Source organism: Ranitomeya imitator, chromosome 1 (genome assembly GCF_032444005.1).
Source record: "Ranitomeya imitator isolate aRanImi1 chromosome 1, aRanImi1.pri, whole genome shotgun sequence".
Classification (NCBI taxonomy): domain Eukaryota; kingdom Metazoa; phylum Chordata; class Amphibia; order Anura; family Dendrobatidae; genus Ranitomeya; species Ranitomeya imitator.
Window position 1 is genome coordinate 171,707,001 of NC_091282.1, and position 26,792 is coordinate 171,733,792.

The 26,792-nt window shown below is 41.8% G+C and overlaps 1 protein-coding gene across 1 annotated transcript; it reads left to right on the top strand.

Moving 5' to 3' along the window:
• Nucleotides 1-26,136, top strand: MACIR (macrophage immunometabolism regulator). Its single transcript, XM_069752464.1, has 2 exons — nt 1-195; nt 16,580-26,136. Exon 2 carries the CDS (start codon nt 16,600-16,602, stop codon nt 17,224-17,226), a length of 627 nt encoding a protein of 208 aa, XP_069608565.1. The 5' UTR covers nt 1-195; nt 16,580-16,599; the 3' UTR covers nt 17,227-26,136.
• Nucleotides 26,137-26,792: the final 656 nt, after the last annotated feature.

Consider the following 26,792-nt stretch of genomic DNA (forward strand, 5'->3'; position numbering starts at 1 on the left):
TACACCCCTGGGTGCCCATTCGCTTGTCACTGGGAGCTCCTCACCCTGGAAACGGCACGAGGCGGGTGAAGCTGTGGGCGTCTTCCTACGGGCGCACTCCGCCTCTTCCCTCCCCGATCACACGGACACACAGCGCTGCCTCGCCCGGCTCCTGTGCAGCAGCGGCAGCAGGAAGTGGCGGCGCCGGGCGTTCAGGTAAAGCACCGGGAGGCGGGCAGCCTGGCACTGCAGCTGTGCCAGCTCATGCGGTGGGCACGGAGCAGGGTGTGTGGGGGGATGCCTGGTCCTATTGTGTGAGGGATGGGGCTGCGGGGCACAATGCAGCTCTGCCTTCTGGACGCGGCTGCTCAGTGCCACAGATGGCGCAGCTGGAGGTCGCCCTTGGGATGTGGTCCTGGCTGTGCCACACTGTGCCCGCTCCTCAGCACAGAGCATGATGCTGCAGAAAGGGACGCGGCATTGTTTGGCCACAGCCTGACGGGCAACTATGGTACATGGGGGCATATATGATAATGGAGACACATATAGTATATGGGGGCATATATGATAATGGAAGCACATATAGTACATGGGAGTATATATGATAATGGAGACACATATAGTACATGGGAGTATATATGATAATGGAGACACATATAGTACATGGGAGTATATATGATAATGGAAGCACATATAGTACATGGGGGCATATATGATAATGGAGGCACATATAGTACATGGGAGTATATATGATAATGGAGACACATATAGTACATGGGAGTATATATGATAATGGAGACACATATAGTACATGGGAGTATATATGATAATGGAAGCACATATAGTACATGGGGGCATATATGATAATGGAGGCACATATAGTACATGGGAGTATATATGATAATGGAGACACATATAGTACATGGGAGTATATATGATAATGGAGACACATATAGTACATGGGAGTATATATGATAATGGAGACACATATAGTACATGGGAGTATATATGATAATGGAAGCACATATAGTACATGGGGGCATATATGATAATGGAGGCACATATAGTACATGGGAGTATATATGATAATGGAGGCACATATAGTACATGGGAGTATATATGATAATGGAGACACATATAGTACATGGGGGCATATATGATAATGGAGGCACATATAGTATATGGGGGCATATATGATAATGGAAGCACATATAGTATATGGGGGCATATATGGGAGTATATATGATAATGGAGGCACATATAGGATATGGGGGCATATATGATAATGGAGGCACAGTATATGGGGGCATATATGATAATGGAGACACATATAGTATATGGGGGCATATATGATAATGGAAGCACATATAGTACATGGGAGTATATATGATAATGGAGACACATATAGTACATGGGGGCATATATGATAATGGAGGCACATATAGTACATGGGAGTATATATGATAATGGAGACACATATAGTACATGGGGGCATATATGATAATGGAGGCACATATAGTATATGGGGGCATATATGATAATGGAAGCACATATAGTATATGGGGGCATATATGGGAGTATATATGATAATGGAGGCACATATAGGATATGGGGGCATATATGATAATGGAGGCACAGTATATGGGGGCATATATGATAATGGAGGCACATATAGTATATGGGGGCATATATGATAATGGAGGCACATATAGTATATGGGGGCATATATGATAATGGAGGCACTTATAGTATATGGGGGCATATATGATAATGGAGGCACATATAGTATATGGGGGCATATATGATAATGGAGGCACATATAGTATATGGGGGCATATATGATAATGGAGGCACATATAGTATATGGGGGCATATATGATAATGGAGGCACATATAGTATATGGGGGCATATATGGGAGTATATATGATAATGGAGGCACATATAGTATATGGGGGCATATATGTTACATGGGAGTATATATGATAATGGAGGCACATATAGTACATGGAGTATATATGATAATTGAGGCACATATAGTATATGGGGGCATATATGGTACATGGGAGTATATATGATAATGGAGGCACATATAGGATATGGGGGCATATATGATAATGGGGCATATATGGTACATGGGAGTATATATGATAATGGAGGCACATATAGTATATGGGAGTATATATGATAATGGAGGCACATATAGTATATGGGGGCATATATGATAATGGAGGCACATATAGTATATGGGGGCATATATGATAATGGAGGCACATATAGTATATGGGGGTATATATGATAATGGAGGCATATATAGTATATGGGGGCATATATGATAATGGAGGCACATATAGTATATGGGGGCATATATGGGAGTATATATGATAATGGAGGCACATATAGTATATGGGGGCATATATGATAATGGAGGCACATATAGTATATGGGGCATATATGATAATGGAGGCACATATAGTATATGGGGGCATATATGGTACATGGGAGTATATATGATAATGAAGGCACGTATAGTACATGGGAGTATATATGATAATGGAGGCACATATAGTACATGGAGTATATATGATAATGGAGGCACATATAGTATATGGGGGTATATATGATAATGGATGCACATATAGTAAATGGGGTATATATGATAATGGAGGCACATATAGTACATGGGGGCATATATGATAATGGAGGCACATATAGTACATGGGAGTATATATGATAATGGAGGCACATATAGTACATGGGGTATATATGATAATGGAGGCACATATAGTACATGGGAGTATATATGATAATGGAAGCACATATAGTACATGGGAGTATATATGATAATGGAGGCACATATAGTACATGGGAGTATATATGATAATGGAGGCACATATAATACATGGGGGCATATATGATAATGGAGGCACACATAGTACATGGCATATATGATAATGGAGGCACATATAGTACATTGGAGTATATATGATAATGGAGGCACATATAGTAAATGGGAGTATATATGATAATGGAGGCACATATAGTAAATGGGGGTATATATGATAATGGAGGCACATATATTACATGGGAGTATATATGATAATGGAGGCACATATAGTGCATGGGAGTATATATGATAATGGAGGCACATATAGTACACTAGATTGCGGCCCGATTCTAACGCATCGAGTATTCTAGAATATGCATGTCCCCGTAGTATATGGACAATGATGATTCCAGAATTCGCGGCAGACTGTGCCCGTCGCTGATTGGTCGAGGCAACCTTTATGACATCATCATCGCCATGGCAACCATTATGACATCTACGTCGATACTGTGCCCGTCGCTGAATCAGAAACGTGGGATTTCTACGTCCTTTATGACATCATCGTCGCTGTGCCCGTTGCAGATTGGTCGAGGCCTGGCGACCTCGACCAATCAGAGACGCAGGATGTCTACGTCCTTCATGACATCATCGTCGCTGTGCCCATCGCTGATTGGTCGAGGCCTGGCTTTTCCTGGATTTCCAGGACAGACAGACGGAAAATTTACGTCCTTTATGACATAATCGTCGCTGTGCCCGTTGCTGATTGGTCGAGGCCTGACGGCCTCGACCAATCAGAGACGCGGGATTTCCAGGACAGACAGACAGACGGAAAAACCCTTAGACAATTATATATATAGATGGGATTATAGATGATAATGTAGGCACATATAGTGCATGGGGTATATATGATAATGGAGGCACATATAGTATATGGGGACATATATGGTATATAATAATAATAATTTTTATTTATATAGCGCCAACATATTCCGCAGCGCAGCGCTTTACAAATTATATATGGGAGTATATATGATAATGGAGGCACATATAGTACATGGGAGTATATATGATAATGGAGGCACATATAGTACATGGAGTATATATGATAATGGAGGCACATATAGTATATGGGGGTATATATGATAATGGATGCACATATAGTAAATGGGGTATATATGATAATGGAGGCACATATAGTACATGGGGGCATATATGATAATGGAGGCACATATAGTACATGGGGTATATATATGATAATGGAGGCACATATAGTACATGGGGTATATATATGATAATGGAGGCACATATAGTACATGGGAGTATATATGATAATGGAGGCACATATAGTACATGGGGTATATATATGATAATGGAGGCACATATAGTACATGGGGTATATATGATAATGGAGGCACATATAGTACATGGGAGTATATATGATAATGGAAGCACATATAGTACATGGGAGTATATATGATAATGGAGGCACATATAGTACATGGGAGTATATATGATAATGGAGGCACATATAGTACATGGGGGTATATATGATAATGGAGGCACATATAATACATGGGGGCATATATGATAATGGAGGCACACATAGTACATGGCATATATGATAATGGAGGCACATATAGTACATTGGAGTATATATGATAATGGAGGCACATATAGTATATATGGGAGTATATATGATAATGGAGGCACATATAGTAAATGGGGGTATATATGATAATGGAGGCACATATATTACATGGGAGTATATATGATAATGGAGGCACATATAGTGCATGGGAGTATATATGATAATGGAGGCACATATAGTACACTAGATTGCGGCCCGATTCTAACGCATCGAGTATTCTAGAATATGCATGTCCCCGTAGTATATGGACAATGATGATTCCAGAATTCGCGGCAGACTGTGCCCGTCGCTGATTGGTCGAGGCAACCTTTATGACATCATCATCGCCATGGCAACCATTATGACATCTACGTCGATACTGTGCCCGTCGCTGAATCAGAAACGTGGGATTTCTACGTCCTTTATGACATCATCGTCGCTGTGCCCGTTGCAGATTGGTCGAGGCCTGGCTTTTCCTGGATTTCCAGGACAGACAGACGGAAAATTTACGTCCTTTATGACATAATCGTCGCTGTGCCCGTTGCTGATTGGTCGAGGCCTGACGGCCTCGACCAATCAGAGACGCGGGATTTCCAGGACAGGCAGGCAGACGGAAAAACCCTTAGACAATTATATATATAGATGGGATTATAGATGATAATGTAGGCACATATAGTGCATGGGGTATATATGATAATGGAGGCACATATAGTATATGGGGACATATATGGTATATAATAATAATAATTTTTATTTATATAGCGCCAACATATTCCGCAGCGCAGCGCTTTACAAATTATATATGGGAGTATATATGATAATGGAGGCACATATAGTACATGGGGGTATATATGATAATGGAGGCACATATAGTACATGGAGTATATATGATAATGGAGGCACATATAGTATATGGGGGCATATATGGTATACGGGAGTATATCTGATAAAGGAGGCACATAATACATGGGGGTATATATGATAATGGGTTCATATATGGGAGTATATATGATAATGGAGGCACATAGTATATGGGGGCATATATGATAATGGAGGCACATATAGTATATGGGAGCATATATGATAATGAAGGCACATATGGGAGAATATATGGGGTATATAGAGGCACATGGGGATATATATGGTATGGGGGTACTTGTGGATATATATGGTATATGGAGGCACATTTGTTATATAGGAGCACATGGTATATGGGGTATGTGAGCGCATATTTGGTATATGGGGGTATATATGATAATGGGGGCGTATATGGGGGTATATATGATAATGGAGGCACATTTAGTGTATATGGGGTATATAGAGGAACATGGGGTACATTTGGTACATGTGGATGTATACGGGGTACATTTGGTAAATGGGAGCACATGGTATATATGGTGGCACCTTTGGTATATGGGGTATGTGAGTGCAAATTTGGTATAGTATATGAAGGCACATTTGGTATATAGGGGTACATTTGGTATATGGTAGCATATATGGTATATGGGGGTATATTTTTTTATATGGGAGCTTATATGGTATAATATAATAATCTATGTATATAGCGCTAACATATTACGCAGTGCTTTACAGTTTTGCAAACAATATCGTATATGGAAGCACATGGTATCTGGAGGTATATATGGTATGTGGGGTATGAGAGCACACTTGGTATATGGGGGGTATATATGGTACATGAAAGTATATGGGGGTATATGAAGGCACATTTGGTACATGGGGGTATATAGGTGTACATTTTGTATATGGGAGCATATATGGTATATTAGGTAAATTTTTTTATCTGGGGTATATGGGGTACATTTGGTATATGGGGTGTATGGGGCTATATAGTATATGGGGTACATTTGGTATACGGGGGTGTATGGGAGCATACATGGTATATGGGGTACATTTGTTATATGGAGGTATATATAATAATAATTATTTATATAGCACCAACATATTCCGCAGCTCTTTACAGTTTAACAGCTTCAAACACAACAGTCATAAGTAACAATGTTAGGTTGGGTCACATTGCGTTAGGGCAGTCCGTTTAGCGCATAGCGCTACGGACTGCGCTAACGCAATGTCCCAAAAGGGGCGTTAGCCGATCCCGCTAGCGCAGATCCCCGCAAGCAGCGTTCGCGGCCCATCACTCAAATGACGGCACATCGCTAGCGCACGCCCAATGTGGGCGTTCGCTAGCGATGCGTTCGCCATTGCAATCAATGGCGGCATTAACGGACTACGTTACACCGCGGTGTAACGTAGTCCGTTAAACGGGGTCACATAACGCAATGTGACCCTAGCCTTAACGATACAATTATTAAAGCAACACCCTGCTCGTGAGAGCTTACAATCTACTATGAGGTGGGGGAAATACAAAGTACAGGTGTGTATTTACAATGAAGTATTTACAATGATGGTCCAGCCATCTTCAGGGGGTGGGGGATAGATGGAAGTAGTGAATGGGCTACACACACACAAACATAAAATGACTTTGATTAGTGAACGTGATAGGCCGCTCTGAACAAATGTGTCTTGAGCGAGCGCCTAAAACTATGCAAATTGTGGATGGTCCTAATTTCTTGGGGTAGAGCTTTCCAGAGGATTGTCGCAGCACAGGAGAAGTCTTGTAGTTGGGAGTGGGAGGTACGGATGAGTGCAGAGGTTAGTCGAAAGTCATTTGCAGAGCGCAGAGGTCGGTTAGGCAGATAGACAGAAATTAGGAGGGATATGTAAGGGGGTGCCGCACTGTGGAGAGCTTTGTGGGTGAGAACAAGTACTTTGAATTGTATCCTGTAATGAATGGGCAGCCAGTGTAACGACTGGCGAAGAGCGGACGCGTTTGAGTAACGATTAGCTAGATGGACGACCCTGGCTGCTGCATTAAGGATGGACTGGAGAGGGGAAAGTCGAGTAAGGGGGAGGCCAATTAATAGAGAGTTGCAGTAGTCCAGGCTGGAGTGGATCAGGGCGACTGAGGGTTTTTGTTTCTATAGTGAGAAAAGGGCGGATTCTAGAGATGTTCTTTAGGTGTAAGCGGCCTGAGCGGGCAAGAGATTGTATATGGGATGTGAAGGAGAGATCGGAGTCAAATATAACACCCAGACAGCGCGCCTGCTGCCGGGGTGCTATTATGGTGCCACCCACGGAGAGGGAAACGTCAGGTTTAGGGAGATTAGTAGATGGTGGGAGCAGAAGTAGTTCAGTTTTGGAGAGGTTGAGTTTCAGATAGAGAGCAGACATGATGTTGGAGACTGCAGACAGACAGTCAGTGGTGTTCTGTATTACAGCAGGAGTAAGGTCAGGGGATGACGTACTGAAAGCCAAATCTGCTGATGGTCTGTCCAATTGGGGCCGTGTAGAGAGAGATGAGAAGGGGGCCAAGGACTGAGCCCCGAGGTACCCCGACAGTGAGAGGAAGAGGAGATGAAGTGGAGCCAGAGAACAGAACACTGAAGGAGCGGTCAGAAAGAAAGGAGGAGAACCAGGAGAGAGCAGTGTCCTTAATGCCTAGTGACTGGAGCCTAGATAGTAGGAGAGGGTGGTCAACAGTGTCGAGAGCTGCAGAAAGATCGAGAAGAATGAGCAGAGAGTGATCACCGTTACATTTTGCTGTCAGAAGGTCGTTGGTCACTTTGAGTGCAGTTTCTGTCGAATATATGGTGGACATACAGTATATCTGATTGTATGCTAGATCATATATAAGAAAGGAAAAGGGAATATCCAGCACGTCCATCCACTGGATGGACGTGCTAGATATTCCCTTTTCCTTTCTTCTACTTCAGCTGAAATCACCAGCAGGTACTGCACCCACCAGTTACGGTACATTCATTTGCAACGGTTTACAGATGCATATCTTGGCGTGTCAAGCTCCTAACTTTTCCTCTCCCCCCCTCCTCTTTTCTTGAATGTAGATCATATATAATATATACAGTCTGCATATGTATACTTGTACTATATTGCATCCTGAAGAACATATCATTGGTACAAACATGTAGTTAGCAATAAGTAATGTGCATATTTATAATTATACATATCAGGGCCGCACAGGGTCCGAAGAGGTACGGGGGCCACATCCTGCTTCAAAACTGATGGGATTGTGATGAGATATTGGCCTACGAAGGGGCCATATCCTGTTACCGCTCAGCGGCCCTCTGTGCTCTGCTTCCGCCAGTGATCTGTATCGGCTTTGTGCTTTTCCTGTCGTCAGTGTGACCCTTGGGCAGTAGTGTGGATGCGGTGTGCACGCTCAGGTACTCGTACTTCTTCCCATCTTGTCACTGAATGACTTCCCGTCCTGCAGCCTGCAGCGCTAACTGTAACCTATAGGGAGATTATTTGCAGGTGTAATGAGCACGACCACCCTTTGCATATCGGAAATCCCCCCTGTGGGACTCCATGTGGGATGATTTGCCCCCGGCCAAGACTTGTTTGTTTTTCAAATCCCAAAGTTTTGCAACTTTTGAACCGATTAAGACTATGTGTCAGCAAGCCCCAGACCTGTTCCAGCTGTGTAGTAGGGACCACCAGTGCCAGGAGGGGCCATCTGCTGAACACTCATCTATAGCCAGTGGCAGACTCCATTGAGTTGCATGGTTTGTGACGTGCTCTATATGGGTAGTATATAAAGGGGTTGTCCGAGATTAGGAAATAGAAATTAAGAAGTGAAAATGCCGACCCGCATATATTGTCAATGGCCCGGACCACATAACGCTCTGTGTTGTCATTTCACGTGAGAAGATTCTTCCTCACATTGCTATTCCTTGGAGGCAGCGTATTGCAGCATGGTGTGATCAGGCAGGGCCTTTGTGTGAGGTGGAGCAGGAATAAAAATAAAACCGCACTGCAATCATTTTTACAATTGACACCTCTTATATTAAAAGATAACACTGCATAGACAAAGCTCATCAGTAAGCATGGATCAGCCATCGAGGGTCCTACCGAGGAGAAAGGCTTCTGCCGGGGGTGTCGTCAGTGGGCAGAGAGGTTTATACATTGTATAAGCAGCAAAATGTACTGAGGCAATAATAATGTTATACAGTTGTGGCCAAAAGTATTGACATCCCTGCAATTCTGTCAGATAATACTCAGTTTCTTCCTGAAAATGATTGAAAACACAAATTATTTGGTTTTATTATCTTCATTTAATTTGTCTTAAATGAAAAAACACAAAAGAGAATGAAGCAAAAAGCAAAACATTGATCATTTCACACCAAACTCCAAAAATGGCCAGACAAAAGTATTGGCACCCTCAGCCTAATACTTGGTTGCACAACCTTTAGCCAAAATAACTGCGACCAACCGCTTCCGGTAACCATCAATAAGTTTCTTACAATACTCTGCTGGAATTTTAGACCATTCTTCTGTGGCAAACTGCTCCAGGTCCCTGATATTTGAAGGGTGCCTTCTCCAAGCTGCCATTTTTAGATCTCTCCACAGGTGTTCTATGGGATTCAGGTTTGGACTCATTGCTGGCCACCTTAGAAGTCTCCAGTGCTTTCTCTCAAACCATTTTCTAGTGCATTTTGAAGTGTGTTTTGGGTCATTGTCCTGCTGGAAGACCCATGACCTCTGAGGGAGATCCAGCTTTCTCTCACTGGGCCCTACATTATGCTGCAAAATTTGTTGGTAGTCTTCAGACTTTATAATGCCATGCACACGGTCAAGCAGTCCAGTGCTAGAGGCAGCAAAGCAACCCCAAAACATCAGTGAATCTCTGCCATGTTTGACTGTAGGGACCGTGTTCTTTTCTTTGAATGCCTCTTTTTTTCTCCTGTAAACTCTATGTTGATGCCTTTACCCAAAAAGCTCTACTTTTGTCTCATCTGACCAGAGAACATTCTTCCAAAACGTTTTAGGCTTTTTCAGGTAAATTTTGGCAAACTCCAGCCTGGCTTTTTATGTCTCGGGGTAAGAAGTGGAGTCTTCTTGAGTCTCCTACCATACAGTCCCTTTTCATTCAGACGCCGACGGATAGTACGGGTTGACACTGTTGTACCCTCGGACTGCAGGGCAGCTTGAACTTGTTTGGATGCTAGTCGAGGTTCTTTATCCAACATCCGTACAGTCTTGTGTTGAAATCTCTTGTCAATTGTTCTTTTCCGTCCACATCTAGGGAGGTTAGCCACAGTGCCATGGGCTTTAAACTTCATGATGACACTGCGCACAGTAGATACAGGAACATTCAGGTCTTTGGAGATGGACTTGTAGCCTTGAGATTACTCATGCTTCCTCACAATTTTGGTTTCTCAAGTTCTCAGACAGTTCTTTGGTCTTCTTTCTTTTCTCCATGCTCAATGTGGTACACACAAGGACACAGGACAGAGGTTGAGTCAATTTTTAATCCATGTCAACTGGCTGCAAGTGTGATTTAGTTATTGCCAACACCTGTTAGGTGCCACAGGTAAGTTACAGGTGCTGATAATTACACAAATTAGAGAAGCATCGCATGATTTTTCGAACAGTGCCGATACTTTTGTCCACCCAATTATTTTATGTTTGGTGTGGAATTATATCCAATTTGGCTTTAGGACAATTCTTTTTGTGTTTTTTCATTTAAAGGGAACCTGTCACCCCGGTTTTTGAGATTGAGCTATAAATACTGTTAAATAGGGCCTGCGCTGTGTGTTCCTATAGTGTATGTAGTGTACCCCGATTCCCCATGTATGCTGAGAAATAACTTACCAAAGTCGCCGTTTTCGCCTGTCAATCAGGCTGGTCAGGTCGGGAGGGCGTGGTGACATCGCTGGTTCTTCCTCAGCTTTACGTTGGTGGCGTAGTGGTGAAGACACAGCGCGCGATCTGCGCTGTAATCCCTTGCGTCGGTGGGGGCGGCCATCTTCCTGGGGCCGCGCGTGCGCAGATCGAGTGCTCTGCTGCACGGGGCTTCAGGAAAATGGCCGCGGGATGCCGCGCGTGCGCATTAGAGATCGCGGCGGCCATTTTCCCAAAGCCGAGTTTGCATCTCGGCTTTGGGAAAATGGCCGCCGCGATCTCTAATGCGCACGCGCGGCATCCCGCGGCCATTTTCCTGAAGCCCCGTGCAGCAGAGCACTCGATCTGCGCACGCGCGGCCCCAGGAAGATGGCCGCCCCCACCGACGAAAGGGATGACAGCGCAGATCGCGCGCTGTGTCTTCACCACTACGTCACTACGCCACCAACGTAAAGCTGAGGAAGAACCAGCGATGTCACCACGCCCTCCCGACCTGACCAGCCTGATTGACAGGCGAAAACGGCGACTTTGGTAAGTTATTTCTCAGCATACATGGGGAATCGGGGTACACTACATACACTATAGGAACACACAGCGCAGGCCCTATTTAACAGTATTTATAGCTCAATCTCAAAAAACGGGGTGACAGGTTCCCTTTAAGACAAATTAAATGAAAATAATAATACCAAAGAAACAGCAGAAGAGGAGCAAGCACCAATCCTTTATGCGCATATTAATCTGTGCCGGAAATGACTGAGGTACCAATATGGAGGACCATTTTACAGTTTGAATGTAAATTAATTTAGAGATGATGTATGTAGACCAGGCCTGCCTCACTACTGAGCATGTACATAAAGTGCAGCACAGATCTATCTCAACAAGGACTGTGGAGTAGGAGTCGGTGTCAAAATACACCTCCCTGCCGAAGAATGCGGTCCCTGAGAATCTGCTCGGGGCCTCATAAAAGGTCATCGAGGGACGTAAATGGCCCAGGGGCCTGAGGTTCCCCACTCCTGATCTAAAGGCCCCTTCACATTAAGCGACGCTGCAGCGATACCGACAACGATTCGGATCGCTGCAGCGTCGCTGTTTGGTCGCTGGAGAGCTGTCACACAGACCGCTCTCCAGCGACCAACGATGCCGGTAACCAGGGTAAACATCGGGTAACTAAGCGCAGGGCCGCGCTTAGTAACCGGATGTTTACCCTGGTTACCATGCTAAAAGTAAAAAAAAACAAACACTAGATACTTACCTACAGCCGTCTGTCCTCCAGCGCTGCGCTCTGCTTCTCTGCTCTCCTCCTGTACTGGCTGTGAGCCGGAAAGCAGAGCGGTGACGTCACCGCTCTGCTTTCCGGCTCACAGCCAGTACAGGAAGAGAGCAGAGCGCAGCGCTGGAGGACAGACGGCTGTAGGTAAGTATGTACTGTTTGTTTTTTTTTACTTTTAGCATGGTAACCAGGGTAAACATCGGGTTACTAAGCGCGGCCCTGCGCTTAGTTACCCGATGTTTACCCTGGTTACCAGTGAAGACATCGCTGGATCGGTGTCACACACGCCGATCCAGCGATGTCTCCAGGGAGTCCAGCGACGAAATAAAGTTCTGGACTTTGATCAGCGACCAACGATCTCCCAGCAGGGGCCTGATCGTTGGTCGCTGTCACACATAACGATTTCATTAACGATATCGTTGCTACGTCACAAATAGCAACGATATCGTTAACAATATCGTTATGTGTGAAGGTACCTTAAGTGGTTAAAAGGGTGTTAAAAGATCCCCTGTGGTAGGATCAATGACCGCCCCCTGCAGTGCATGAGACCAGCAATCAAAGTAAAAAATGTTCATGTCCCATGGGGAAAAAGTAGTAAAATAACAACATGTGTAAAAAAGGATGAAACACAAAAAAGCTCCCAAAGAATCACAAAAACACAGCATTTGTGTTAAAACAAAAAAAGTACACATAATTGGTATCTGTGCTTTCGGAACGACCTGATGGATAAAACTCATGTTTGTTTTGTTCTGTATGGTAAACACCATTAAAAAAAATTGCTTTTTCCTCATACTGACACACAAAATTGAATAAAATGCGATTGAAAAGTCATATGTAAAAAAAAAATTGTATAAATAAAAAAGCCAGACCATCCCACAAAAAACTAGTCTTAACTGATTTGTTAAAAAAATTTAAAGTTACAGCTCTCAGAATATGGTGATATAAAAACAAATTCATTTTTAAAATATCGTTTTTAGCCTGTAAAAGCAGCAAAGCATAAAATAAGATCTTAGTCTTATCACTTTTACCGCACAAAAAGTAAAAAGTTAAAACAATAACTGAATTGCTAGTTTTTGTTCATTCTGTCTGAAAAATCTAAAATAAAAAGCGAACAATACATGTTATGTACCTCAAAATGGTAGCAAAAAATAAGCCCTCAAACATTACTGTTCACCGAAAAATAAAAAAAAAAGTTAGTTCTCAGCATTTGGAGACGAAATAACTTTTTTTTTTAAATAAAAAAAAGAGCATTTTACTCTGTGACAGCCACAAAACATAAAAAACAGATGTAAATCTGGTATTGCTATAATAGCACCGACCCGAGGAATAAAGTCATCTTGTCACTTATACCGCACAGTGAACTTTGCTTAAAGGGAACCTGTCACCCCCAAAATAGAAGATGAGCTAAGGATACATTGGGGGCTTATCTACAGCATTACAGAATGCTGTAGATAAGCCCCTAATGCTGGTGGGCTTAGCTCATCTTCGATTTTGGGGGTGACAGGGTCCCTTTAAATAAATTAAGAAATATTGTTGTACAGTTGTCTATTTGTTCATTCTGCTTCCCAAATATCGGAATAAGGCTCTGCACATTTATTCTGCTCTCTCCACTGAGTTCTTACATTGGGGTTTCTGTGTATAAATTCCCCAAAACCGCAATCCAGACAAACTTCCCCGACATAACCACTCATTTATGATGCAGATGGAGACAGTTTGGACTGGTCTCTGTTCTGGCAATGTACGATCATTTAGTCATCTTTTTAGCGCACAAGTGTGGACGACCACAGGTCTGTGCACGCCTAAAAAGTTGAACACTACCAGAGCAGATGCCAAGCGGTGTCCAAAGTGTTTCCATCTGCCTCATTATGGTGGGTGGTTCTGTCAGGGGTCTGAATCACATTTTTTGGTGGATAAGTGCTCATAGAATGCAGGAATGTGTTCCCAGTCTTGAAGCGATCAAAAAATGTTATATACCCCAAAATGTTACCAATAAAAAAAACTTATTTATCCTGCATAAGACCATCCCCCACTCAGGTCCATCATCTGTCACTGGAAGTGTAGACGTTTTTAAGTTTCTGGTAGAACAAAGACTTAAAAAGCGTCTCTCCAACACCCCTTCAAGTAAAATCCAAAGAAATCTGCGCTTCCAAATGCCCTCCTCCTTTTGAGCCCTGCTATGCCTTAACCACAGTAAACGGCCTCGTATTTTGTAGTGGAGAAAACCCAATTAACAATTTACAGGGTCCGGTGTTGCGCTAGAAGCACAAGCTGGGCATAATGTATGGGGTCACTACAATATATGGGGACACAATGAATGGGTACCAGACTGCCAGATTTGCAAAATGGTCGCTGCAGCCGTAGACAGATTCATTGAGAAATGCAATTTCTACAATGGGGTCACTTTTGGGTTTCATCTGCTGTTCGGGCACCTTAGGGGCTGCGAAAATGTTGCCGACAAACTATTCTAGCAAAATCTGTGCTCCAAATGCCAAATAGCACTTCTTCCTTGATTTGAATAGGAGGTGGATGTGCAGTACTCAACTACAGCCACTACCTGTAGTCTGAGCAGCCCCGCAATTGAAGATTTACGGAAACCGACACCGAGAACAGCTGATCGGCGGAGTGCTGGGTGTTGGACCCCCACCGATCAGACATTGATGACTTATGCTATGGATAGGACATCAATGATAAATTAGTGGACAACCTCTTTAAGGCTAAAATTGGCTCGATCACTAAGGGGATAAGTATCATACTTGCTGTGTAGATCTCAGTGTTTTAGTGGCTGTGAAAAACTTTTATTTCATATACACACAAGGATGCTTCAGTGCACCGTTGTGTGGTCAAGGTTTCCATTCTGCACATTCTCCTAATCCTGATTGACCCTACTATCTTGCTGAGAGCGAGCGCTACCTGAGCCCTGAACATAGTCAGCGGAGTTTGTATCTGCACTGTGTGTGCACCGCTAGTGTTCTGCAGTGTCTGTGTGGGCCGTGGATTGAATTCAGGTAGCAGCAGCGCCTACTCTGTGCGAGCGAGTGCTGTCAATAAGGATAAGGACACTGCTCAGAATGCAAATTGAGAGGGTGTAACGGTGCTCTGAAGGCTTTTAGTTACGTATAAAATAGCGCCTTTTCACAGCCACTTAAACAGTGAAATCTGTACTGATTTTTATAGGAACTAAGCCCCTATATTACTGTATAAGTAGTTTTGTTTTCCTTTTCTTGGTTGACACACCTGCTTTAAATGTTTTGTCTTCGTTTTCATCATTTATTTGATCTTTCTGAAAGGCACGGTGAACGGACCTGTTTGCATGCCCATGTTCATGTTCTGAGCAAACACGTTAGCATGTTGCAGCCATAGAAACCGCCCACGGCTGCCACCTCCACATTGTTTGTCTGCGCACCTACCAGAGGAGTTTACCGTGAAACTATTGTCTTTTCTGAACATGGATAGTGTGCTTGTTTTTCAGGAAAATTTTTTAGTTCTGCAGATTTATTGCTGTGTCATAATGTCTTGGAGATTCAGATTAAGCTTGATAATGCACAATAGTAATTATTACAATTGTATCATTAAGAATTTTTATTAAAAACTTAGTTACATCTTTTGTGCCTCTCAAAAATCTATGAGGCAGGGTCCTCTCATTTCGAGAGACTGTGGTTATAGGCTGCAGTTTGGAGGGCCCTACGTCTCACCTGGGCAATATATACATGACCACCATTTGACACAGCAGGTCTCTTACATCTGCATAGGTGAATTATAGAAAGTGAACTTACAAGGCCAGAAGTCAAACCTCTTCCTATTATTTGTTGATGGAATATAAGTTTTAAACTGTCAGTTTTAAAGGGGGTTGCATATATTTATGGGAGGCTTTGGTGGCATACGGTGAACCCTTCTGCTCCCTAGAACAAAGTGGCCAGAGGGATTTGAAGCATTGTACTACTTTATCTCTTGTGTATGCTTGGCTTTTTCTGGACTCTGGCTGGATGGTCAGAAAAGGAAGCTGAACTAGCAATGGGTGGCCACCAGGAGATTTGTGATTGAGGAGGTTTGCCTGCTGTGACCCTACAATTTGCTATGACTTCTTTAGTGGGAAATGCAGATAAATCAAAGATTTTGCGAATTTAACATTGTATAATCTATATTCTTCTCTAATTTTAGGGTCTATTGGAACCGCCAAAATGGAAGTAGATATTAAAGGAGATAAGAGGACTAGCATTTCTTCTATACCTCTTTCTAGCTCTTTAGAAAGGAATTCTCCATTAAAGGTAGAAACTGAGAAACCCCGCTGTTCTAGTACACCATGCTCCCCAATTCGTAGGACCGTGTCAGGATATCAGATACTTCACATGGATTCCAATTATTTAGTTGGGTTTACCACTGGAGAAGAGCTTCTGAAGCTAGCACACAAGTGTGCAGCAACCGAGGAGAATTCTACTGAAGCCATACCATCTTTTCGTTCCAAGCAGCATGATTCTGGACTTTCGCGCTCTTCTCGAATATACAAAGCTAAAGGGCGTCATTATCAACCATATGAAATTCCTGCCATAAATGGAAGGAGACGAAGGCGAATGCCAAGCTCAGGAGATAAGTGCAATAAAGTTATTCCATACGAGTCTTACAAGGCTGTCCATGGTCCTTTACCACTTTGTCTTCTTAAGGGCAAGAGGATACATTCAAAGTCCCTGGACTACCTCAACCTAGATAAGATGAACATCAAGGAGTCCCCAGACACAGAAGTGTTGCAGTACCAACTCCAGCATCTTACTCTGAGGGGCGATCGCGTTTTTGCAAGAAACAATACTTGAAGAGAAAAATTCTGATTTAATTTGCACCTTTCTTGTAGCACATCTGAAAACCACCTTGAGGAACATCTGTGCTACACAATTTAGTGGATGTGTTGTCTAGGTAGCGTCTGCAGATAGGTTGTCGAGTCCTACCATATGACATCAAGCGTCTTACTGAAGCCCTTGGTTTGCCAGTTTGTTGAGGTGCATTGGTTTTAAAGCCATTTCTTTCTTCAAGGAGCGAGACTTTGAATGTGGAATTACAGTGGATTAGGATTAGGTAGCGGAATCATTTTTGATTGAAGAACTTTTTGAAAAGTTTTAACTGAATTTAAGATAAAGAAGGATTTTGCGGATTTTTCACTAAAATATGTTGTGGTTAATAAGATTTAGATTAATCAATGACTGAACTTAAGATACATGTGCATAAATAAGTTATGATTTAAATTCTGAAAATACCCTTGAGTACTTGTTTTGTTGTTTACTTGCTGAATGTTTTAAGATTAATATATACTGTAGTAGTTTTAATATGAGTGATTATATAGATCGCAATCATGTCCTTTCTTACCATTCATTCTTCAGAAACTTAAATCTACCATCTATGGATTGCTTTCCTAAGAAGCCGACATTTCCATGTTTTTCATGAATTTTGAATCTACTTTCCTCTTGCGTTTACTTTGTAGGATTAAGCAATATATATATATGTATTTTAATTATAAACTTGTCAGTGCTTGGGAATACTACTGAAATGTGCAGTGTGCTGGCTGCTATGATTGAAATATCTGTGCAGATGGATAGCATTGATGCGAGATAAACAACGTGGTGTGTAATGTCATGCGATACACCATATTGTGTGTGTGTGTGAGAGATTGTCACACTGCTGAACAAAGTCAGAACATCTAGTCCCATATTGGGTCCATTAATGGGAAAATGGTAAAGAAAAATTAAATCTTATATGTATAGCCTTTAACAATTCACCTATGTAAAATAGTTCGGAGATGATGCCAATTAAAACATTGTGGGGGTCTTCACATAAGTGGGTATGCCGCACTCTTGTTTGCTTCTGATTCTCGCTCTCAAAACCTTGTATAGAAATACGTCTTTGTTTTAGATGTGACCATGGTCAATTCTTTTGCTATTGTTTTATTTGACTTTTTAAGTGTTCGATACTCAGTAATGGCACTTGACTACACAGATTTCGTCACACATTTGACTATGAAAATGATTACAAAATCTCTAGGTTCACAGTTTACTTTACATGCACCAGTTGACAATAATGATGCTAAATACGTTATTATACTTTTTTGCTTTTCATACTTTTTTTGCTTTATGTACCCCAGTTCCGGATGTGCACATCTCCCGCATGTGTAGTCACAATTCTCCAACTTCCCCTTTAGCCACTGACTACAAACTGCTGCTTTGGTATTGACACTGCAACTAATGAAAAGGCCGTTTGTATTTTGTGCCTGAAATCAATTTTGGCAGTACATGTGTGTGTTTGCTGCAAAGAAGGTGACAAAAGTTAAAATCATGATGATAGAGAGCTTTATAGTACTCCTTAAAGGGGTTATCCCATAATAAATTCCATTAGATGTACAATTTGTGCGATAATATTTGTATGTCCCATTCCATCGGCCACAAGAATTATCTGGAGAGGGAGAAGCTCCTATAACCTACTGATGTCCGTGGTTCTTCTTGTGGAGCAAAGTCATTGTTGTGGTGTGACGCACATGTGACGATTCCCCTGGACAGATAGTTAAAGAAAGAGCCATATACACCGTTGGGTAAGAGGCTGCACCCCTTCTCCCATTCCAGAGGCCACAGAACTCTGCCCTGGTCCCATGGAGTGGGACATGTGAATTGATTCTCACCATCTCTAATTAGGATCTTACTTAACATTTCAAACAATTGTTTTTTCTAAATCAACTTTAAATTCTCCTGGGCTGAAATAATTCACATTGGTGTCACTGGTAATACCTCCCTAATGTTTCAGCTTCTTCCGAAGAGTGTGTCCACCACCTCCATCGGACACCAGTGGACAATCTCTCATCTCCAGACTCAGTGCTTCACATTGATCTATCTTCTTTCTACCTATGTTTCTTTTCTTCTTGTCACAGGAAAAACGGAACTTGTCCCATGCCATTCTCCGCTTCTGACATTGACTATGTGTCACGTAAATACAAAGTAAAGAGATAACAGGATCCTGTGATGTCTTGCTGTTAACCTGTGCTCAAAACATTAACGGACAATTGCAGAAGCGAGAAGTTAACTTGTCATAAAAAGATTGAAACAGTTTCAACCTCACTAACTTTATAATGTTGAGTTGTTTTCTTGACTATAGATTTAGTTCTTACATGGTTCGTGGGATCTGCTTTATAATATCCTGCCTGTGTATGAAAAAAATACAAGTTATACTGAATGTTTTCCAACAAAATATACTTCAATCTGATCAGATTAACATTCATTATAACTTGTATTTTTTCATTGATATCCCTGGTGTTACCCCAGTGGGTGGTCCCACTCAGTGATTGATAGTGTTCCCTGGATGACTGTGTATGTAGATATAGCTTTCACTCACTAGTAGGACCGCCCACTGGACTCATACCTATAAAAAACAGGTATTTAAATGAATAAAATACAAGTTATACTGAATCATTTCCAACAAACCTATATATCATTCTGCTCATCTCCTTCTCGATACCATGCTGTCCACTGATTGGACTTCTTGTACAATATGACAGTAATTTTTCATCATATTATTTACTGCATTGGCTGGTAGTATAATTTTTTAAACCTTCGTTTTAATTCACTCTTCAGAGGCGTGAAGGAATTACTGCAGAGTGCCATTGGCATGTAAAAATGTTTTCCTAATATTCCGATAAACTCCTTAGATATGATCCAAGGTTACTTTTGGTTGGGAATGCTTTGATTGCAATAATTTGTTAACTGTGCATGTATTATCATATATATATATATATATACACACTACATCTGCATAATAGACAGTAAGTAGACCTTGGCACAATGAAATCATGGGTTGGCCACTATATCTTTAAACAAATGTGTTTGAGACATGATTGTGTGACACTTAACAAATATATGTATTAGAGGTTCTCCTCCTTGTTAGTGCCAGTTTCCTCACAGACTACACAGGCTATTCTGTCTACAAAATGGGTGCACATGGGAAACTTGTTTTTCAACGGGAGGATTTAGTTGAACAGGTCTGGTCACACGTTCCTCCACCAGCAGCCAAATTATGGACAGTAGAGCTGTGAAATCTGAGGAAAGCAGCACTAACCAGGAGGAGAACCTGTAATACTTGTCACAGCCACAGGTGGCGCACGTGGTTCGAGGAGGACCCACAGGGCCACGCCTGCCTACAAAGGGGCATAGCTAAGCTGCTGCCTGGTGATCACTGGAGCACCTAATGGAGAAAGGTTTGGCTGCAGGTAGCCATCAAGTACCACTCCTAGACCGTCCCCAGCACTGCAGCTGCTGCAGACTGGACTGATTCGGAGGCTGGTTTTAGCAGTCTGGATGCACAGAATATTTGGAGGCGCACACAGACACTCGGGTCTCTGATACTGTTACTGGCACCGGCCGCACATGGACCGAGGGATGAGGTTTTTAGGGCCTAGCCGTGCTAGGATGTGGGATGAAGTTCAGAGACTTCAGGTTCAAGACTGGTCACAAACTGATCAGGAGACAAAGTTCAAGCACTGGCCGCATTAGGACCAGAGACTTCAGGGTCAGGACTGGTCACGCATGGACTGGGGTATGAGATTCAGGCCTGGGCCACATTAGGACCAGGGGCTTCGGGTTCATTACACTGGCCGCACAGGGATTCAGGTTCAGGACACTGGTCACAAAGGGATCTGGGACCAGGTATTCGGGTTCGGGACCAGGGAACCTCACAACTGCACTAGTAGAACACCACACTACCTAATGACTAAATGTGTTGCTGGGCATCTCCCTCTTGGGGAGGGTGACTTTTAAATGATGCATTCCAGCTATTGGCTGGGAGCCATCTTGCAGATGTACTGTTACCAAATACCTTCCAGCTACTGGATGAGGACATTTATTATGTGCACGTTCTGGCCCTTTTAGAGCAGGGGGAGCACTGTTGCAAACTGCAGTGCACACATTATAAGAAAGCAGGGAGCATGCCTCGGGGCTGTGAGTATGCCGACGTCCCTGCATGGAGGGGAAGAAGAACCAAGCAGCGGTGCTGGCAGTAACGTTATAATACTTAAAGATTAGTAATACCGCAAAATGATGCCCTCAGGACAGTAAAGTAGAGAAACACCTCAATTTGATACTATTCATTAACAATGAACTCGCCATATTGAACTTGTCCTATGTTTTGGCTGTGTGTTTTAAAGCCTGACGAGCAGAGTAGATTGATGCATAGTTTTCTAAAAAAATTAAATATTGGTCTAATTATTATTATTGGTCTAAATCTTTACTCCCTGTATCATCTGTGTGGCATAATAGACTGCACAGTTCCATAAGTTCTACCAACATGTACAGTCATGGCCAAAAGTTTTGAGAATGACAACAAAATTATATTTTCACATGATCTGCTGCCCTCTGGTTTTTATTAGTGTTTGTCTGATGTTTATATCGCATACAGAAATATAATTGCAATCATATTATGAGTACCAATAGGTTATATTGACAGAATGAGTTAATGCAGCAAGTCAATATTTGCAGTGTTGACCCTTCTTCTTCAAGACCTCTGCAATTCTCCCTGGCATGCACTCAATCAACTTCTAGACGAAATCCTGACTGATAGCAGTCCATTCTTGCATAATCAATGCTTGCATTTTGCCTGAATTTGTTGGTTTTTGTTTGTCCACCCGTCTCTTGATGATTGACCACAAGTTCTCAATGGGATTAAGATCTGGGGAGTTTCAAGGCCATGGACCCAAAATCTCTATGTTTTGTTCCATGAGCCACTTAGTTATCACCTTTGCTTTATGGCAGGTGCTCCATCATGCTGGAAAAGGCATTGTTGGGCGCCAAACTGCTCTTGGACGGTTGGGAGAAGTTGCTCTTGGAGAACATTCTGGTACCATTCTTTATTCATGGCTGTGTTTTTAGGCAAGACTGAGTGAGCCGATTCCCTTGGCTGAGAAGCAACCCCACACATGAATGGTTTCAGGATGCTTTACAGTTGGCATGAGACAAGTCTGGTGGTATCGCTCACCTCTTCTCCGAATAAGCTGTTTTCCAGATGTCCCAAACAATCGAAAAGGGGATTCATCAGAGAAAATGACTTTGCCCCAGTCCTCAGCAGTCCACTCCCTGTACCTTTTGCAGAATATCAGTCGTTTCCTGATGTTTTTTCTGGAGAGAAGTGGCTTCTTTGCTGCCCTCCTTGAAACCAGGCCTTGCTCAAAGAGTCTCCGCCTCACAGTGCGTGCAGAAGCACTCACACCAGACTGCTGCCATTCCTGAGCAAGCTTGGCACTGCTGGTAGTCCGATCCCGCAGCTGAAACAGTTTTAGGATACGGTCCTGGCGCTTGCTGGTCTTTCTTGGGCGCCCTGGAGCCTTTTTGACAACAATGGAAGCTCTCTCCTTGAAGTTCTTGATGCGATAGATTGTTGACTGAGGTGCAATCTTTGTAGCTGCGATACTCTTCCCTGTTAGGCCATTTTTGTGCAGTGCAATGATGGCTGCACGTGTTTCTTTAGAGATAACCATGGTTAACTGAAGAGAAACAATGATACCAAGCACCAGCCTCCTTTTAAAGTGTCCAGTGATGTCATTCTTACTTAATCATGACTGATTGATCGCCAGCCCTGTCCTCATCAACACCCACACCTGTGTTAATGGATCAATCACTAAAACGATGTTAGCTGCTCATTTTAAGGCAGGACTGCAATGATGTTGAAATGTGTTTTGGGGGTTTAAGTTCATTTTCTGGGCAAATATTGACTTTGCAAGTACAGTAATTGCTGTTAAGCTGATCACTCTGACATTCAGGAGTATATGCAAATTGCCATTAGAAAAAATGAAGCAGTAGACTTTGGAAAAATTAATATTTGTCTCATTCTCAAAATTCTTGTCCATGACTGTACGCAGTTGAAAGCTCAGATAGGTTTCTGTGGAGTGTAGTTGACATATCCCATAATGTCTTGTGGACTATTATTAAGTGTGTTCATGCTACCATCATGTCATATGCTGATAGCTATGGATCCCACAGATGCATGGCATTGTGTGTGGTGGCCGTTTCCCCATTACCACTAGGGATTTGTGTATTCCACATGAGATGGATGTAGCTCATTGTAAGGCTATGTGCACACGTTGCAGATTTGCGGTTTTTTTTAGCGTTTTTGCGCTATAAAACCGCAAATAATCTGCATACATTAAGCATCCCATCATTTATAATGGAATCCACAATTTTTGTGCACATGATGTGCGTTTTTTCCGCACTAAAAACGCATTGCAGAAAAATAATGAACATGTTCATTAATTTTGCGTTTTTTTCGCGGATTTCCCACTGTCTAATGCATTGGGAAATGTCCGGAAAAAAACGTGCAAAAAAAGGCATGCGGATTTCTTGCGGAAATCTGGCAGAAATGTCCGGATTTCCACGGGAATTTTCTGCATGAATTCCTGAACGTGTGCACATAGCCTAAGAGTAATGGATCTTATCATTACCAAGCATACATCAGTGCAAAAATGTCAAGTACATTTAGAAAGAACTTCCTGAGTTCATGTGAAAATATCAATAGACCGGGTCCAATGAAAGTACAAGGGGTTACTAGTCGGCACTGTAAATCTGTACATTTGGGGAGTCACACATGCTACATGTCTGCTAGGGTTAGGGTACATTCACATCACGGACTTTCCAGTTCTCTTTCTAGTGTAGTCAGAGCTGACCCTCGGGTTATTGCTGCAGATGAATTAGCCCCATTCAATGAGACCAATCTGCATGTAGCAATCTGACACAGATCACGCTACCGATCTGCAGCCAAAATATAGACGGCGGTGTACCCAGTAATGTAGATTTACCAAAATTGAAAAAAAGAAGACAGAAAACACATTGAAATATATGTGAAATTGCCACACCATTACAGTTTTAGCAAAAAATGTACTCCTGTTATAATAAAAAGTTATATAGTTTTCTAATATTCTTTCTCTGTTATTCCTCTTGGTGTTCAAAATCCCTGCTTAAAGTCACGTGACGGGAACTTTCATTGCTTACATCCAATTAACAAAAATCCATCCTTGTCATTTAATTGACACTTAGGCCCCAATTCATCAAAATCGGCATTGTTCCTGCCGCTCTTGATGAGTAGGCATTTCTAGAGTCCTGTGCCTAGAAACAACTCATACTCCAGTCAGTAACTGACGTAAGATTTGTGACACCACAACTCGTCATGCACTAGATGGTTGGCATTGCCACACATATCGAAACTGCCAAAAGTTACAAAATTTTCGTGTTGCACAAAAATGTTGCAAATGTTTTACTATCTGGCATAAACACTTTGGTGAATGCGAGCCATAGTGCATAGTTGGACTTGTTACCGGTTCTGACAACTGGCCTGCCGTGGTTCAGACATGATGGGCATCAGTGGCACTCTAGTTAAGCTAATCATTTGTACTTAGCGGCTCCAGTCTGTGATTTTCTAGATCCAGCTAGGGTGCTTTTTTTTTTTTTAAGACTATCGGTAAAATATTACCTTAAACTTATCTTTATTGATCATGAGCAGAACTAATACTGTAGGAGGTTTTGATGTGCAGCCATCCTTCGTTCTGTTAAAAAAGCAGGTTCTTCAGCAGCTTCAGTATGTACATTACCCATCTGTGCCACAGTTAAAGAAAATCATATACAAACCTCAGATGCTTTGTAACTTTTTTAAAGATTCACGTCATTTGCATTGATCAGTCAGTTGTTGACGGGAGTCCTGAAGTTAAAAAAAGAGGTCCTTCAGCATTTGAGGTGTCTTGAAAGAAAATGTACCACCTATTCTAAATTATAAGTTTACGAAAAGCCATCTGAGAGGGCCATGACATGTAAAACCAGTAGGAACGTAGCAGACAACCCAAGATCTGGTGCATCTGTTTGTCTATGGTATTACTTTTCATTGTGGGCATTGCTGTTTAACAAGAAGATAACCTCTAGTATGGGTGCGTTGTTAAGTCTTAAGTTTATTCATGGATAAAGAATACCTTCTAGTCTTCAAAAAAGTCTTTAAAGGTAATGATTAATTAGAAAATAACATAAATCTGAAACTGATGGTTTCTTCAAGTCACTTTTAAGCTTTGCTGTGTAGACTGGGGCAGAGTCCACAAAGACATGGAGTTTAATGGCAGATTAATGTTTGTCTCTACTGATGGAGACCTTCATTTCAAAACGTTACCATCAACATACGTTCCCTTTAACGTTTCTTAGATGTTCGGCATTGTGTGAAGGTTATACTTTTTTCCTTCTATCTGAGGTTAAGTGCTTATGGGAATAATTTTTTCTTTATATCTACAAGAGGTCACTGCTGAATTTTCTAATCGTAAGCGCTTCAATGTTTGAGCACTATACAGTATGAGATTGTTTCGCATTGCAGTCCCAGCGTACAGATTTCTCCTCTTGCCACTCGACCTGATAAGTGCTGACATACTGGTATATTTGTATTTCTGCAGAGGAACTTGTAAATGATCCAAGTGTTGGGGCAATATATTATTCATTGACTGTGGCTATTTCAGGAAATCCAAAGGCATTGTTATACACGTTTGGGTTTGGTTACTCGTGACATTGGACATCATTAAAGCTCATGTATGATTTAAAACGCAATGCATCATTTATATTTTATTGTACTGGTGAACGATTCACATTGATTTGTGTTCATTAAGGCTGATAACAAGCAAAAGCCAAATGTAAAAGAAAATAAATAATACAAGAATAAAAGTTTTTCTATTCACTGAAGTTGAGAGTGTCTCTTGTATTCATTTAATACTTTGAAGGTGTCCTAGAATACTTGTCACTGCCTTTTCCCTTTCCAGTCCTGTTGTGGTCATCCTCGCTGATTGCTGTTAGAAGTAGCCGGCATTTGCTTTTTTCATGAGGCTAATCACTGGTGATCCGCCAGGAATTGAATTTCATAATGATGGTTTTCATGTCTATGAATCAGATCATTATTTGAGAATACGTTTAAATTTCATAAATCACATAAGAGTAGTACTTACTCTAATATCTGAAATTTGACAGGACGGGAGGCAAAATTCACATGGATATAGTAAAGTAATGCTACAGTCCATCAAAACAATAAGGACCTGGTTGCATTGATGCCTGTTTTTTTTTTTTTGTTGAGTTTTTGAAACATTTTTTTTTCCATTTAAACCAAATTTATTTCTCCATTTGTCTTTTTTAAAGCCTATATTATGTGTTCACATATCTAGGTGTTTTTTTTTTGTATTCGTTTTCAGTATGGTGGGTGTTTATGGTTTTCAGATGTTTTCCCCTTATTCATCATTTTCAATTTTTAAAAAAGTATAACATAAATTTGTACGCAACATTTATGACATTTAACAAAATGAGGCAAAAAAGTTCCAAAGACTGAAAAAAAACATTTTTTTTAATTT